An 18,493-nucleotide genomic window follows, 5' to 3' on the forward strand; every position below is an offset into this window, starting at 1 on the left:
AGGGCTGTAGTTGAGATATTACTTGAGCTTTTGAGATGTTAATCAGCTGCTGTTGGTTGTAGAAACTGCCTTGTTGCCATGGTTATGCATCATAACAAATGTCCAAATCTAAAAATGTTTCAGTAAAAATCCTTCCAGCTGCACAGCATCCGACACCAGAGGAAACGATCTTCCAAAAAATGTGATTTACATCCAGAAAAAGAGGAATTAAAGTTCCAAAAGCAAAATCTCAGAATGAAAGTAACAGAGCTGCTCCAACATGCAGCCACCTTGAGCGGCGCAATATATATAATATACATACATACACACGCATACATATATACACACACGCATATATATATATACATACACACGCATACATATATACATACACACGCATACATAAATACATACACACACGCATACATATATACATACACACGCACGCATACATATATACACATACATATATGCATACATATATATATATATATATATGTATATATATATATATATGAAAAACATATTTTTTTTAATAAAAGCCACAACTTTTGTCCAAAATTGTCCAATCTGTAAATACCTTTAAACATGTCTCAAAAAACCGGAATGACCTGTCCACTGCTGTCCGACAGTCCACATGCAGTATGGACAGCTGGACTCACAAACCAAGGCACAGTTTGGAGAGCACTTAACGTGAACGGGACTAAAATAACCGTTTCCTCATGATATCTGACACGACGTTACGGTTTCACTGTCGAGTTGTTAAGCCTTAAGTAGGGCGAGAATGAGTGAATGAAGTTATGTGATGGTCTTGTGCTGTCCCATTCGCATTTGCCTCCGGCTCCAGAGTCCAAACAGCCCGAACAAGAAATGTGGCTGTCCTTTCACTCGAGTTTACATTGGTGTTCTGCCCTCCTGTTAGTCCCACCATTGAATCCAGACTTCGGTTTGCACTAGTGTTCAGTTGTTCTTCTATCACACAATGAACTTCTTCAGCTGTTCATAAGTCAGGAAAAACTGAATGTGGAGTAAAGGAAGACACATTTATTTATATAGCACATTTAAAAACAGTAACTGTTATCAAAGTGCTTACCAAAAAAGATTGCAGCATCAAATATTAATAACAAGCTATTACAGTATCATGAAAAGAAGCATAAAAACATGAAATATAATTAGAAACAATGAAATACTAAATCAAATCATCACCCTGTGTTAAATGTCAGGGAATAAAAGCAAAATGGATGAGCACAATCATCAACAATGAAATACCAAATGAGATCACACTGTGTTAAATGCCAATGAGTACAGATGTGTTTTGAGGAGAGATTTAAAAGCAGAGACTGAGGTGGCCTGTCTAATGTTATGGGCAGATTGCTCCAGAATTTATGGCCTATGACTGAAAACACCCAATCTTCTCTGAGCTTCAACCTTGTTTTTGGTACCACCAAAAGCAGATGGTCTGATGATCTCAAGGCCCAAGAAGGAGCATAAGGATGAAGAAGGTCGGAGAGGTATGAGGGTGCAAGGCCATTAACACACTTAAATGTCAGCAGAAGAATCTTAAAATCAATTCTGACACACACAGGAAGCCAGTGAAGGGAGGACAGAACCAGAGTAATGTGCTCAAACCTACGAGTTCCTGTTAGTAGCCGAGCTGCAGCATTTTGGACAAGCTGGAAACGTGAGAGGGAGACCTGACTGACCCCAGCATAAAGAGAGTTACAGTAGTCCATCCGGGTTGTAATAAATGCATGGACTAATTTTTCAAGGTCGGAACTGGACAGCACAGACTTGAGCTTAGCTATCTGCCTTAGCTGAAAGAAGCTTTTTTGAACAACAGTTTATCCGCTTATTAAAATTAAAAGTCCGAATCTAAATCTACCCTGAGATTGGTCACAGACTGTTTTAGATGTGGCTGAAGGGAGTCCAGGTTTGCAGGATAAGTGGCATAGCTAGGGTTAAACACAATGACCTCAGTCTTCTGATCATTAAAACTCAAAAAGTTCGCAGCCATCCAAGTCTTGATGTCATCAAAACATTTTAGCAAAGGGCGAATGGAGGAGGAACTGTTAGGTGTTAATGGCAGATAAATCTGAGAATCATTAGTATAACAATTAGGGATGGGGCCGATCCGGTATCGGTATAGGCCTCTTATACCAGCATAATTTACGCATCGATTTTTCCGATACACCTGCCAATATTTCCGATCCATGATGCATGTTGGCTTCAAACTATGGAATGGATTTCCTGAACGGCGGCGTGTCTCATGAGCCCAGAGTAATAAGACCCGCCTCACATTCAGGAAATCCATTTCATAGTTTGCAGCCAGCTACAACGTGAGGACCGAGTTAGCAGCACTGTGGCTAACTTCTAACAAACTTTTCATCTAAACATGTCCGCTGTGTGGAAGTATTTTACACTAGAAACACCAAAAAACAAGACAGCAACGTGCAATGTCTGCAGAGCCATAGCACCACATTAAACCATAGTAAAGTTAGTTTTACGATGGACTTTGAGCTCTGTGGCTTCAGCGGGGCAGTACTCTTTGGTCAAACCGAAAGAGGCGACTCGACACCGGCCAGCCGCGTCCAATCTGCCCTACTCAGTCTGCCCGTCTCTGAGGAGGGACAGATTGAGCGCGGCTGCCCCAAATCAGGCTGCCTGCTTCGGATTGAACAAGAAGTAGACGTAGCTGAAACCACGGAGCTCAAATGTTGACAGAGAAGTTGCTAAACTTCATCATAATTAATGACCAACCACTATCAGTTGTAGAAAACGAAGGATTTCACAGCTTGATACTTGCAGCCAAGATATAGTTTACACTCCAGGAGATATTTATCAGTACAACAGTAAACAATCATAAAAAAACATGATTTGAAAATTATATATATTAAAAACATAAACAGCTACATTGTAAAGTGATGTAAAATACTAAAAACAGGAACATGTCTGTTGGTTTATGCCATGAACTTAGATGTTTAAAGCCATTTAACATTTTATTTTATTTAATTCATTTATTCATTCATTTAAATGAAACAAAATTTAAAAAAAAAAATCAAAAAGAAAACATTGAATTAAAAGAGTGCAGAAAGAAGAAAAAATTCTTATATCTGCCCCTTATAAAATATAAAACAACTTTAAACAATCATTTAAATTAATCACTTTAATATCCACTTTAAAGCTAGGAATAAAAAGAAACATGTTTTGTGTTAGCAGAATTTAATTCTAACTTTAAAACTTATCCATCATTAATAAAACTTACCTCAAGTTGCCTTTTTGGACATGCATGCATATATTTGTACAAACTGTACTTGAGGAGATTATTACAGCCTCATATAAAATCAATGATGATGATGATATTGGAACTGGATCGGTATCGGCCGATACTCAGATCTAAGTATAGGGAATGGAAGTAAAAAAAGTGGATCGGTGCATCCCTAATAACAATGAAAGTAAAGACCATGTTTCCTGAGGATAGACCATAAGGGAAGGAGATACAATGAAAACAGAAGGGGTCCAAGAATGCAGCCTTGCGGGACCCCGTAGGAAAGAGGCACAGAAGTAGATAGTGTTAGCAAAATTAACACAGAAACTCCCGTTGCTCAGGTATGAACAGAACCATTCTAATGCTGCACCAGTAATCCCAACCCAGTGTTCTAGTCATGACAAAAGGATACTGTGGTCCACAGTATCAAATGCAGACGTAAGGTCAAGGAGTACCAGAACTACAGACTGACTAGAGTTATTAGCCATACGAATGTTGTTGCAGACCCTAACTAAGGCTGTTTTGGTGCCGTATCGTTTCTTAAAGCCAGACCGAAAGATCTCAAGAATAGAATTTCTATTCAAGAACTCATTTAATTGAGTGAAAACTATTTTCTCCAGGATCTTAGAAAGAAAGGGAAGTTTGGAGATAGGTCTTAAGTTTGAGCAGGTTGAAGGGTCAAGTCCAGGCCCAGGAAGATAAAAGTATATATTTCGAGAAAAATAGGAGGTAAATTAAGAGAATACTAACCATTTCAATTCGTCAGCCTTTAAATTAGCTCAGATTCCAGCTGTAAAAACTTTGATTCATATTACAGCTTTTAAGGCTGAAGTGGTGAATATTTACTAACACAAGATTTCTGCTAAACACATTTAATTAGACTTAATACTTGCATGAAGAATTTTTCTACATTCTTTACTCTCTTGCTTCACTCTAAAGCCCCCAGTATACTGCCGCGTACATCCATACGCAGAGGTACGCACGTGTAGTGAACTAAGCCTCAGGTCAAAGTCCTGGCCTTGAGGGCCTTCCTGGGACAAGAACTGTATTTCATTGATTTGAGTCCAAAAACACAAGATTAAGTTCATCCAGAGACTTTCTAAGTGTCCTGCACTGATCAATTGAAAGAACACTCTCTTTTTCTATTATCATTACTATTTTACAAATGTTTTGATAATCAAATTGTGTTTAGTTCAAACCATTTTTAAATGTTGAAGTGAACTACTCATTTAAATCAACTGTGAAACTGTATTAGTGATTTTTAATCCTCATTCAAAGTAGAAATCAAATTGGAATGTGTTACGGAGTAATTCATGCATTTTCTGATCTTCTGTCTGAAATGAGAACATTGTGAAGTTGGTCAAAGGTCGAAAACAAGTTGTTGGAACGAACTGTCATGTTTTTAAATCCTCTCAGACGTAATATAGAGAAGCTGGCACCTGTTTTCACCCAACTTGTCCAAACATTTCTCTAGTCTGTCTCTAAAACATTTTCAATCTGTTCCAAAACATTTTCTGTTTTCCTTGACTTTTAATAACCTCTTACATCACAAAACACACCTCTGTTTTGGTCCATCGACCAATCAGGAACCTCCCAAATGAACCGGAAATAGAACTCTTTAAATGTCGGTACTTCCTAGTTCAAGTCGGGCTTCAGTCGTTTGCAGCTCCAGTCGAGTGCAGTCGAGTTCAGTTCTGGGAGCAGAACCGAACGGAAGAAGTGCTGGGAGAACAGAAGTCCAGACATGATCCAGAGCTCTTCCGAGTCTTGTGGGAATTATGCAATCTTCCACATCTGAGTGGAACTTCTGAAGGACTCCACTCATGTGAAGTCCACTCGTGAGGTGAACTGTTGTTGATGAAGTCCCGCCACCACTCCGGACGGTTCTCTGCCATCCTACGGAGACGCTGGACCGGTAGCGTTAACTGGAGCTCCGTATCCGCTGATTCATCGTCAGAGAGGTAATGAGTCGAGTTTACTACCGAGCGTACCGAGGAAAGCTGGGTTCGAATGGAGGGTGCCGTTCTGTTCAACACTTTCACTCACACACCATTTCCCTCCCTCTAAACTTCATTTTCCATCTTTAAACTCTTCTATTCTGCTAGCAAATCATTCCAGATATTTTCAGAAATGTCTGTTGTGAAGCAAAGGGAAATCATGGCCGGATGGTTTTCCTGTTTGTAAAGCTGATTAATAAGCTGTTGTTATTTTCAATTTTGCCAAATTAATGTAAATGTTTGATGTTAAATTTTGATTCTGAAAATAAATGACCACGTTCATTTTGATGGGTCAAAGGAAATTAACGTCTCACGTTACATTTTTAATAATTAAATGCACGACATTATTCAGTCCAGAAAAATGAATGAATCCGTTTAAGTTATGAATATATCACAGAATATGTTCATCTACACACGTACGTACACAGAGGTACGAGCGTACCCCCCAAGGCATGTCCGTGCAAAGCTCAAATCTTTACGACCGCATAGGCGTATGCAGTGTCGCACAATAAAATGCCCAGCAACGGACTGTTTTGTATGCGACACCAATGTATTAAATTCCCCTTCTTCATCTCTGATCTGGCCTTTTCTTTTGTTTTTTTGCCAAGAGGCAGTGATCTCTTCCTCCTCCGTTGATGCCATGACTGAAATGGTGAGAAATGAAGGAATTTGTCACGAGCGAATTAAACTCAGGTCCAGCACGGCTGCGGGAGGGTCTGGAGATTTCCTGGTGTGCTGGTCTGATGTGTGGGCTATAGAGCCAGCACTCACTGTTTCTTTTTTATTTTTTAGATCTTTTTATTAACAACATACAAACACAGAACACCGCTGTGGCTGCCAGCGCTGGCTTTTTTTTCCCCTTTTCTTCCGACCTGTCAATTAATCCAGTAGGCGTGTCAGCAAATGACCAATCGGCGACCTCAATTTGTCCCGAAGGTAAACGCCCTTGTCTGTGAAGCTGCTCTGCAGCTGTTCGGGGTGTACGCTGGAGTATCATGTCTGAACCCTCTGCGTACAGTACACGCGTACGTCCGTTCACGCGTACGTACGCGGCAATATACTGGAGTCTTTAAAAGAGAGGAAAACAGAAAAAATGTGCAAATTTTGATACAAACCCCAAATTTGGTGATTTTCTTGAAGTATTTGTCAAATCTGCCTGATTCATTTGAAAATCCAAGATGGTGGGTGTTTTTTTCAAGATGGCTGCCAATATGAGATGTAATCTGTACAAAAACTTACATTTTAAATTATATTTGTGTCAATTTGTTTTTCTTCATTCGGTTACCTTGTATTCTGCAAGTAACACATATTAGTACAGTAATAATAATATAATAGTTAATTAATTAAATTAATCAGGGGGAGTGGTGGCGCAGAGGCTAGAGAAGGCGAGCCTGTGATCAGAAGTTTGCCCGTTTGACTCCCCGGACTGACAAGGTCAAAATGTGGGTGGAAAAGGTGAAACACCCACACCTGCCTCCACCATCATTTACCCAACTCTGGGCCCTTGAACAAGGCCCTTAACCAGATAGCAGCTCTCTGATCCACACAGAGGGCTGTGGTAACTTGTTGGTCTGTGGTTGTGTCATGAAGGACATCCGGCATAAAAACAATCACAAGTTCTTCGTGCGAGTTAGTTGGCTGTTGCGACCCAAAACTTGGTGCTTGTATATTTTAGGTTTCAGCTACTGCACTATCCAGCTGGTAGTGGTGATGAGGGAGAGGTTGGAGAAAGTTTCAGTACATTAAATAATTACAGATTTAAACTAAACTTCACCACAAGAGGAGAGCGGCTCAGATTGCTTTGCTTTGTCAAATCCGTAACAGCCTTCTCCAGCCTGGAGAACAGTGTATGAAAGAGTGTGTAAAGAGCTGGAAAGATGAAAGGATACGATAATGTTCCACGGTCCAAGGCGGAGCCAGTTGGGGAAGAAGCCCTTATACAGCGCCATGAAGCCCTCAGAGCGCCAAGTCTGCACGAAGAAACACAAAAGAGATTACAAAACAACCCACAACAATTGTTCTCCTGACCTGAACCCCATAGAGAACCTGTGGGATATTGTGAAGAGAAAGTTGAGAGACGCAAGACCCAACACTCTGGATGAGCTTAAGGCCGCTATCGAAGCATCCTGGGCCTCCATAACACCTCAGCAGTGCCACAGGCTGATTGTCTCCATGCCACGCCGCATTGAAGCAGTCATTCATGCAAAAGGATTCCCGACCAAGTATTGAGTGCATAACTGAACATGATTTTTTGAAGGTTGGCGTTTTTTTGTATTAAAAACACTCGTCTTTCATTGGTGGGATGAAATATGCTAATTTTTTGGGACAGGCATTTTGGGTTTTCATGAGCTGTATGCCATAATCATCCGTATTAAAACAATTAAGACCTGAAATATTTCAGTTGGTGTGCAATGAATCTGAAATATATGAAAGTTTCATTTTTATCATTACATTAAGGAAAATAATGACCTTCATCACAATATGCTAGTTTTTTGAGAAGGACCTGTATAAACTAGGAATAAAAAATAAAAAAAAGTTTTGTGTTAGCAGGATTTAATTCTAACTTTGAAACTAATCCAACATTAATAAAACTTACCTCAAGTTGCCTTTTTGGACATGCACGCATATTTTTCTACCAAATGTACTTGAGAGGACATTATTACAGTCTCATATAAAATCAATAATGATGAGGATATAGGAACTGGATCGGTATCGGCCGTTATCCAGATTTAGGCATCGGGATCTTAAGTTTAAAAAAATATTTTTTTTTTTTAAGTGGATCGGTGTATCCCTATTTGCAGTATTATATAAAATTAAAAAAAAAAAACAAGGGTAATTTTACTGAAATTACTTGAGTAAAGTATTCAGTCTCCAAGTATAAAAATAAAAAATAATGATCCTTCTGTTATTTAGATTGAAAAAGTCTGCACAAAATATAGATCAATAAATGCCCCACAAAAACTAAGTCCAGGTGATGTTTCCCAAAATAACTAAATAAAATTCAAGCTTAAGATCTGTTGAGCATAAATGTAACATACAACAAAAAATATGTTGCCTTTAAATGAGCTATAACTTCCAAAACTTCTAACAAGGTGATCGGCTGGCCCTGAAGCTTGTTGGTGTTTCAGCTTTCTCTGTTCCTGCAGGAATGATTCATTTTTCAGATGCTCTGTCTCTGTTCTTGGCCCATGGACTGTGGAACTCAAGAGACAATTGAGCTGCGCATTTTTGTACTGACAGTTTAGAGAGGGGGAGAGGCAGCCTGCACCAGCAGCCCAGAGAAGGGTGGGGAGAGAGACAAAAGACTAGCTGCGTTTGTACTGGCAGTTTAGAGCGGGGGGAAGGGACAGTTTAGGGCTGCAACTACCAATTATTTAATAACCGATTCATCCGCCAATTATTTTTTCGATTAATTGGGGGGGGGGACAACGTTTTAATTTCCACCCCTTTATTCCAAAATTGAACATTTGACTGACATAGCAATTCACACAAAAAACAGGTTGATATGTGACTATTCTGTTAGTAAAATATTGAATAATGAAAAATAAAAGTTAGTCAAATAGTTTAAAAAAATCAATGTACACAAAAATATATACAAATGTATACTTTATACCTGCAAAATATGTAGCTACTTTGTAAAATGTGTCATTGAGGGAAGAGTGTAACCTGGATTAAAAGTGTGGATTATTGTAACCTGGATTAAAAGTGTGAATCATTGTAGTGAAGCCTTTGTCTTCAACCATCGACAGAGGCCTCGTGTCAATGACTCTCATTTAAGGATGATTTCAGTGAAGACAGCTGCTTGATGTGGTGTCCATCATGTCTTTCCATCATGAAGGCGATCATTGTTTGTTGTTGTTTTCTGGAATGAGAGAGGAAATACATATTATAGCATAATTTACAGCAACTCAAGAAATGCCTTGTTTCCCTTTCAGTGTTAGGTTCAGGCAAAAGTAGCTCAAAGAGCAATTACACACACACACACACACACACACACACACACACACACACACACACACACACACACACACACACACACACACACACACACACACACACACACACACACACACACATATAAAATACTTAATTACACACATTTGAGTAGATGTAATACATTACTTTAATTCTTGTGTAAATGCAATTCATCCTGCCATACTTGCAGTGTCTTCAGACATTGCCAGCAAATTAAAAGTTGAAGCTTAATCATTAAATTATTATCTGTGTGTTAGATTTATTTATAAATCATATTTAAACACTGCTTGTACTAATTAAATTAAATAAAAAGTAACACACGTTCTCTATCACCGTCATTAATCAGATAAACAAGCAGCTTCATCTACCAGAGAGACTGACGTTACGTTTTCTCACTTGGAAACAGAACAAATGTGAATATTGTAGAGACTCACCTGCCAACACAAGTTGGGAGTGAGACGAGTTGTATCAGCTGTTCAGCTCCTTCTTCCTCCTCATGACTCCAACATGTTTATGTTTATCTCCGTGGTTCTCCCATGTCGTGTCGTCAATTTTCAAAGCAGCATGTTTCTCAGTTTTTATCTTTGTGAAGAGCTCCCACCCACACTTTGGAGGACTTGGGTCAAACAGTTTTCTCTGCGTTGGTCATTTGTAAAATTTACTTAATTTCCTTTGAAAACACCACCTCTGCTCTGCTTCCGCCTCCCCCCTCACTCTGTTCAACTCGCGCTGCAGAGTTTTTTTTTTCCAAACTTTATTCAGTCAGTAAGCATTGACAATGAACAGCAGGTGAACAAAACGGCTCCGCAGCGCCGTGAAAAACGGATAATCGTGTGACACAACGAATCGATAATGAAATTTGTTGCCAACGCTTTTAATCATCAATTTTTATCGATTTTATCGATTCGTTGTTGCAGCCCTAGGACAGTTGAGCTGTCTGTACCTGCAGTTTAGAGCTGGATGGATAGACAGCTGAGCCACGCATTGTTTGTTTTGAGTTTTTTTAGCTAGCTAGTATTGCGCGCAACTAATTAGCGTTACACCAGTACCGATAGGTGGAGGGGGTGTGTGCAATTTGGTGTGGTCATTTGGAGCGCTCTGTTCTGTTAACGGGGCGGGGCACCCTGACGTGTTACGTCATGAAATTAGCATATCATGATATCATTTATTTGCCCAGGCAAGCTTTTTTACAGATATTATTGTCAATGATTTGATATGGCCCACCCTTAGTTAGGTTAGTGCTTAGAGTACTCAAAATCAGCTGATTTACGAGCTAAACCGTAAGATGGAAGCGATTTGTGAGAATCGTAGGCCACCTGCGGCTTTTGAGACTCGCCAGCATGTTGGGCAGGACCTTGGAGGGAGCTCATAAGCACGGACCAGTGGAATGCCCACAAATCTGGCCATTTTGGATTGAAAGTACCAGCAGAACTCAAGGTAGACAAGATAACTGTCTGCCTAAAAAAAAAATCAACAACAGTGGCTTATCAGAATCTGACTGCCTCGTTTGGCCTTGAAGCAGGCCAACTTATCAAATTTCTCCTGGGATTTGTGTAAATTAAGAAAACTCTGTCCACTGCAACCCCCCACCAACCCAGGGACTTAAGCGAAGGCTGATCAGAGCTTTACTGGCTGACACCAACATCTTATCAGGACTATGGTGCTATCTGGAAGTGCTTCATGGACAAATCTCATTGTTTTGATGTCAAACGTATATGTAATGCGTATATAAATGTGCTTACTGGTAGAATTTTTTGATGTCTTAAATCATGTCCTGATAAGGACAAGGTGTGATAAGATATTTTTTGTAATACCACTATCCTCTCCTCATGGCATTTTCCCCTTTTCTATCTAAAACAATAAGGGCCACACTCTTCGGAGCAGCAGCAACATGCACTCTGCCCATCTTTTGGACAACTGTACGAACATAATCTCACTATACTTCAATGTACAATGATAAAGATTATTCTGATTGGACAGAACTTTACTGATCCCGCAGGAAATTGTTGTGCCAGAGTTTCAGTGCAAATGAACATACACAATGAATAACACAAGGTATACAATTAAAATAATATATGTAAGTAATCTTTATTTATATAGCACCTTTCACAGACAATAACATCACAAAGTGCTTCACAAGCAAAAGAAAAAAGAAAAAGTAAACAAAATTTAACTAAAAGCCAGTCTGAATAAATAAGTCTTAAGATATTTTTTTTAAAGAGTCAGTAGAATCTGAGCAGCGCAGTGACAGTGGGAGAGCATTCCTCGGGGCCACCGCTTGGAATGTTCTGTCTCCACGTGTTTTAAAGTAAGTTCTTGGTACCATCAGCAACATTTGATTTGAAGATCTCAAAGTGCTGATGGGACAGAGAGGCGTTAAAAGGTCCGATAAATATATATATATAAAAATGACAGGGAACATAAAAATACCAGCAATTAAGTTCTAAAACTCTCAGGTGTAGACAGAAACATTAAAGTGTTTATTGTGGTGCAGGATTAACTTTATTGTCCTCTGTGTAGAAGGGGGAGGAGTTGAAAATTTTGACAGCCACAATCCTCCTTGGTTTCTGGCAGGGGAAATACCTAGGGCTGGGTACCTTTTTAAAAAAAGAAAAATCGGTATCGGTACCGGTGTCGGTACTTCACTTCGGTGTTGGTTCCTGGACGGTTCTTTTTTCTGTACCAATTTTGTAATTAATATTAATTCTAACAAGAATAAAATTACGTTACACATTACAGTACATATTGTGAATTTAATTTTTTAACTTTGGTATTTCCATTCCAGTTTTCTTACATAAAAATAAATAATTTCCAGTTCAAAAGAACAGTTGCAAACAACCAGTGACATGTCAGTGTCTAATGCTCACTGCTACACACTGAGGACCTTTTCACTTAACAGTTCTTCATCAGAAAAATCAACATGTCTGCTTTCTCTGGATACAAACAAGCCTGCTCCTGGCTGATGGTGTCTCCAGCAGTAGGAAGTGTTCCCTCTGAGGCTGTAGATGATTGTTGCACACACAGATCCCTGGTTGTCAGTTTGATAGCACTGACATATTGTCCCTTACATTTCACCAGCAGATCACTGGATTCACTGAGGTTAGGGTTGATGGCAGACATCTGCACCTCCTTTTGTCTGTCTCTGTCCTCACATCAGGGTCAGAGGCTCCTGTGAGGAGAAGATAAACATGAACAGTGAACATCAGGGTAACTGTTTAAGCAGCTGACTGGATGGATGAGCACATTTTTACAAGCCAAGCTTAATCTGTTACTGTCATTCTTTAGTTAGCTTCTGAGTTTAGCTAGCAACGTAGATAAAATAAATTTACACACTAATGTCTTAAAAGTTAGCATTACATGGATTCTAGTTTAATTCACCGCAACGTACGTGTTAAGCTGCAGTAACATTAACAAACGTAAACTCACCAGCTGAAACACAGACACATAGCCGTCCTCAGGCGTTCTTTGATAAAGACGAGTCGGGCCGTGGAATGTCGATTCCGTTTAACACACAGACTGACTAACGCTGAGAGGAGAGGGGAAGCTGTTTTCTGTCTTCTTGCAGAAAAACACGGAGCAACTTTCTGCTTGTGTGTTGTCGAAGCCGTTCGACAACACGCGCTGCACACATGAACCCCGTCTGTGGGCGTCACCAGCACCATAGACATACATTATACATAGATTAGGTACGGCAGCTCTATACAGCTCTGTGTGTAAACACGTAGTCCGTTTGTCATACGTCTGATGTTTTACCTGTGTGCGTGCTGAAACCACATGACACGTTACAGCCAATACCGAAACTTGACACCGAAAAAAGAGTGACATTTCAATCCATACACCGACCGGTGCAGTTCAGTGGGTGCCATTTAAGAACCTCGATTCGGTACTCAGCCCGAGAAACACCATCTCATTTTCATGGCGTTCCCTCACTGTTATTAACAAAAATCCCTTTTTAAAACTGACTCAGCACAATGCTGAGTGACTTGAACATGGATATGACCGTTTAATCAAGGCAATAAGGTTTGCTCTGAGTGGACCACCACTCACGGTCCATAAAGAACTACCACTGTCTGGTACAGTAACACAAAGAGCTGTAGACAAATTCTCACATTAATCACTTTCATGATGACTGGGGTTTTATTCCATCAGTCCTGCATAACTGGACTGAAAATGAGCTGCCGTCTTGCACACAGGTAAAAATCGATTCAGTATTTCAGCAGCGTCCTCGGTCTCAGAGCCTTCGCAAGATGTCATGGTAAAACATGCAAGACTTTCTCCATGAACATCAACAACAGAGACGTGCCTGCACACAAGTGTGGGCTCTGACTCACCTGCAGCAGGCAATCCAGTGTTCCCTGGTACAGCGCTCCTCCTCTCTGGTTCATCATGCGGGTTCGGACTACATCTACCGGGTTTGAGGCCAAAGCCCCGGCAAGGCCACACACAAAGCTGGACCTGAAAAACACTCAATACGGGTGACACACATGAGGACTATGAAGTTTAGCATCACATCAGATGTTCTGCACAGTCAGCATCTGACACGAGGAGGAGACCCTCGAGGTCGCTCAAACTCACACAAAGTGTGTGCACACGGTGTCCCCCATGTAACCTGAGAGCATCAGGTGCTTCTTGGTGAGGTCATACACAGGAAGCTCAACGCCGACCACAATAGCCGCCCTCTGGGCAGTAAGAGAAACACCCTGAAGCAAAGACAGGGAGTGTTGGACCGTTGGCAGCTGGACCATCTGAGATGGGGTTTACGGGTATTTTTGTAGCTTTTGTTTTTAAATACCTTCCACAATCCTCTTGTTCCCTCCTCCTGGTAGATGTGGATAAAGTTGCCCATCATACTGCCCTGGATCACGTTTCCCTGAGCCTGCATCCGGATCTGAGAGAACAGTCATCAGTTAAAGACTTGAGAAAATGCTGACCTTTCGCCTGAGAAGAATAAACACATTTGTCTTTCTTGTGTTCATTTCTTCACAGTATTTTCCTGTAGTTGCTTTTGTTCGCTCGAACATGGATTTAATAAACACAAGCTGTGCACCCAGCACTGTGAAACACAATGTTCTTGACATGCTGAAGAATGTGATGGAATGGAAAATCCTTAAAGGTTCTCTGTGAAGTGTGGCTGGGCAGAACATCATGATGCAGATAAGAACTGGCAGTCCACTCCTTGTATCATTTACAGAACGCTATGTTAGGCCTTTGAGATCCGGCTCTGTAAAATGGCCACTTGTGGCCGTGAACGCGCTGGGGTCACTTTCACTTCACCAAAAAGAGCTCGGCTCACTCTGGATGCTCAGGACTGAGTGTTACTTTCAGGAAAACTACTGCAGATATTGCAGAGCGCCGGAACAGTCCTGTGCTGCTGCTTAAGATGCCAAGATAACACGAGCGTTGTGTCACAAACGGCTACCTTCAGCACATCGGTGGGGTTGGCGATGGAGGAGGAAATGACTCCAGAGAGAACGCCACACGCCACGTTAATCAGCAACGTCTCATCTGGAAGACAGAAGGAGGACATTTAAAATCTTGTGTACATGTACTGGAAGGAATTCTGTGAGATTTCAGAACTTTTTGTTTTCAAAAGGGCCAAATCGTTAGTTACGTACTGTAACCCCAGATTCTATGAGTATAGGCGTAGCCCTTTAAGGCTGTCGCTGATGGGTTTATCCCGATATGCGAAGCATTGCACTGAAAAATTTAGTTCACGCCCACTTGCTGTGTGGGCCCCACCCGGTCCATATAAATTACATTAAGAGCAGGTAATCGGCTCCCAAAATAGCTTTTTCTTCAGCCATTTAGGAGCCAGTGAGGCCCGACGCTTAAAGGGCTACGCCTATACTCATAGAATCTGGGGTTACAGTACGTAACCAACGTTCTATTTCGTATAGGCTACGCCCTTTAAAGCATTCGCTGATGGGTTAAGGGCCAAGCGGATGTTGTCCTCGCCTCACTGGGTCCATTCGAACACCGTATGAAGCAGAAGCTTGCCCAAAAAACGTCTTGTCACTCAGCTGCCCATGTGCGTAATTACGCATTGCGTAATTATGTGTGCCATGCACAGACGCATGTTGTGTAACTATGCGTTCTGACAAAGCATGAACGCCCCGGAAAACTTCAACGGGGAAGGAAAAAAGCTGAAAAGAGCCATGAACCAACTGCTTTACGGCTGAACAGTATGAACAGATAAATAATAACAGGAGAGCTGATTATTAATCAAATGAACTGATTGGTAACGATAGTCATGAACTGATTAATGACAATAGAACCAAAATAGCAATCACAATTTGTGATTGATAACAACATCTCACACTGTAATGCATGCAGACAGATGTGAGTTAAATGGAGTTCCATGAAACAACAATATTCATTCTGTAAACACTACGGACAGAATGTGTCATGGAACGAGCAGTCACATCACTTAGATAAAAGCGAATGAATGAGCAGGGTGTTTACCACGCGGCCGCAGTGCAAATGTCCTGCATTGTCATACCATTATGCAAGGCAGTCGAAGATGTGATACCCCTGGTCGAGTGTGCTCTGAGGTTGACAGGGGGCTCTAAATCTGATGCTCTGTAGGCTTCAGAAATGGCCTCACACAGCCAGTGTGACAAGCGCTGGGTGGATAACGGGCGACCTGCAGACGCATCTCTATAATACACAAACAAATGTTGAGTTTGACGCATTGCAGCTGTGCGCGCTATGCAACACGTCAACGCCCACACCGGACAGAGAAGACAGAAAGACGTTACTTCTTCTGATCTGTGGGGGGTGGGGGAAGAGAAAAAACCCCTCCAACGATATCACTCTTGATTTAAAAGAGCTCGTGATGTTTTTAGGCATAAAAGCTGGGTTTGGTCTTAAATCAGCTGAGCTGCCGTCAGCCTGAATTCTGAGACATGACGGAGCGACAGAGAGAGCAGATAAATCACTCACTCTCTTAGCGGATGTTAAAGCCAGCAGCAGGGCTGTTATAAGAGACAAGAAATTAAGTGGAACCTGATCCAGAGGCTCAAATGGAGCTTTGATCAGAGCTCGCAGGACCAGCGTTAAATCCCACTGTGGAACAAGTGGGCGAGTAAACAGGCCTGCGTCTCTGTACACCTTTTAGAAAATGCTTCATCAGCAGATGATTAAAACTGTTCTGTCTCCAAAACCTTCGTAGCAGGAAGAGATGGCTGCAGCATACGTTTTAATCGTGCTGGACGCCAAATTTCTGTCCATCAGCTGTTGTAGAAAGGACAGCATGCCACCTAGTGGACATGATGTGGCCTCTACACCATTCTCTGTATACCAGCGCTAAAAAGCTGTCCGATTTGATGTGTACAACGCTGTGGTAGATGCAGCACGTGAAACCTGAATTGTGCGCACTACATCCTGTGGAAGACCCGTCCTCTCTAAGCGGATCCGTTCAGCGGCCAGACCACAGGTGCTGGCCTATTTCTGGGTAACTCCTGATCGCTCCTCCTGCCTGGAGGAGAGCGACCTCCATCCACGGCAGTTTCCATGGGCGTCCTGACAGCAGGCGTTGCAGGACTGGGAACCATGGAGCGTTCACGCGTTCGGGGACAACCAGGAGAGCTGTCAATCCCTCCTCCTGAACTTCGTTCAGGAACCGTAAAATCAGAGGAGGTGAGGTGGAGGAAACGCGTACATAAGCATTTTGGGCCATGGGCTGTGAGCAAACGCATCCACCCCCAGCGGTGGTTCATCTCGCAGGCTCAGAGAAAACCATAATTGACACAGCGTTTTCTCGTGTCGCAAATAGGCCCACAACTGCTATTTCAATCTGAGTCAAAATGCTCCGTCAGAGGATGATTAAAGGTTGTTCTATCTCCGACAACTTTGAGACGAGAAGAAAACATGGCTGCAGCATACGATAATCGTGCTGAACGCCAGATTTCTGTCCATCGACTGCTGCAGAAAAGGGCAGCATGTTGTCCAGTGGACATGAAGTGGCCTCTATGCCTTCTCTGTACACCTTTTACAAAACGTTTCATCAGCGGATGATTAAAGCTGTTCTCTCTCGAAATTTTCGTGACAGGAAGAGATGGCCGCAGTTAACGTTTTACTCGAGCTGAACGCCAGATCTCTATCCATCAGCTGCTGCAGAAAGGACGGCACACCACCTAGTGAACATGAAATGGCCTCTACACCTTTCTCTGTACAGCAGCGCTGAAAAACTGACCACTTGATGTGAACAGCGCTGTGGTGGTTGCAGCATGTGAATCCTGAATCGTACGCACTACATCTTGAGAGAGATCCATCCTCTCAAAAGGATCCGCACAACGGCCAGACCACAGGTTCTGGCCTATTCTGATCAACTCCTGATCGCTCCTCCTGCCTGGAGGAGAGCGACCTCCCTCCACGGCAAGTTCCACGAGCGCCCCCATAACAAGTGTCGTAGGACTGGGAACGATGATGTGTTCACGCACTTGGGACAGAGGAGCTGTCAGTCCCTCCTCCTGAGCTCGGTTCAGAAAACCGTGATATCAGAGGGAGAGAGGGAGTTGAAGAAGCATTACGACCACAGGCTATGAGCAAACACGTCCACCCCAGCGGTGGATCATCCCATGGCTCCATTATAATTATAGTTGACATTGAGCGTTCTCTTGTGTTGCAACAGGTCCACAGCCGCTCGCAGGAATTCTGCCGTGTCTGAGCCATAGCTCTGGGTGGAAGGTCCCCGGTCCCCGTGCCGCAAAAGACCGTCTTTGGACATCACATCCGTCGCCTGTTCAGAACACAGGAGATGCACCCTACTCCAATGGAGAGCAGATTGGGTGTGCCCCACACAGCATCTGTCTCACAATGTGACACATGGGTTGAGCACATGCATCTCCTGCCAGTTATGTATGCAACAGTCACTTGCTGTCTGTGTGAATCAAAAACACTTATGATTCCGCAGCACATAGGCAAAGTGTTGAATCACATTCAAAACCCTGTGCGACACTCCAAAAACATTTAAATGAGCTGCTGTGTGGAGAACCACAGCGCCCCCACAGCTCGTTAAATGTGTGTGCCTCTGTAAAGTCTGACATGTGTGACGTAGGTCTGCTGACGGAAAACAGCTGAAATCACTCAACCGGTTCACGTGAGTTGCACTGCTGCCACCTGTCAGTACAAACTGCTCAGCAGCAGCAGATGTCCAGATAAAGCAGAATTCTCCTCCCTGCTCTGTGCGGCGGCTGCAGAGTGGCTCGGGCGCATTAATGGAATGTTGTTTCTCACAGTTCAAAATTGACAAATCTAGAATAAATCTCATCTTTCC

At 42.2% G+C, this 18,493-nt stretch overlaps 1 protein-coding gene across 1 annotated transcript in view; it reads right to left on the bottom strand.

Annotated features, from left to right (window-relative positions):
* Window positions 1-718: 718 nt before the first annotated feature.
* Window positions 719-18,493, bottom strand: part of LOC119414368 (kidney mitochondrial carrier protein 1) — a 48,287-nt gene continuing 30,512 nt past the window's right edge. The window contains exons 4-9 of the mRNA XM_037681458.1: window positions 14,636-14,721; window positions 14,009-14,104; window positions 13,792-13,916; window positions 13,548-13,671; window positions 7,131-7,211; window positions 719-996 (exon numbers count right to left, since the gene is read on the bottom strand). Of these exons, the coding sequence (XP_037537386.1) occupies window positions 955-996; window positions 7,131-7,211; window positions 13,548-13,671; window positions 13,792-13,916; window positions 14,009-14,104; window positions 14,636-14,721 (554 nt within the window). The 3' untranslated portion in view covers window positions 719-954. The remainder of the gene's footprint in view (window positions 997-7,130; window positions 7,212-13,547; window positions 13,672-13,791; window positions 13,917-14,008; window positions 14,105-14,635; window positions 14,722-18,493) is intronic.

This window comes from Nematolebias whitei, chromosome 9 (genome assembly GCF_014905685.2).
Source record: "Nematolebias whitei isolate Nwh7 chromosome 9, NemWhi1, whole genome shotgun sequence".
In the NCBI taxonomy this organism is placed as follows: Eukaryota; Metazoa; Chordata; class Actinopteri; order Cyprinodontiformes; family Rivulidae; genus Nematolebias; species Nematolebias whitei.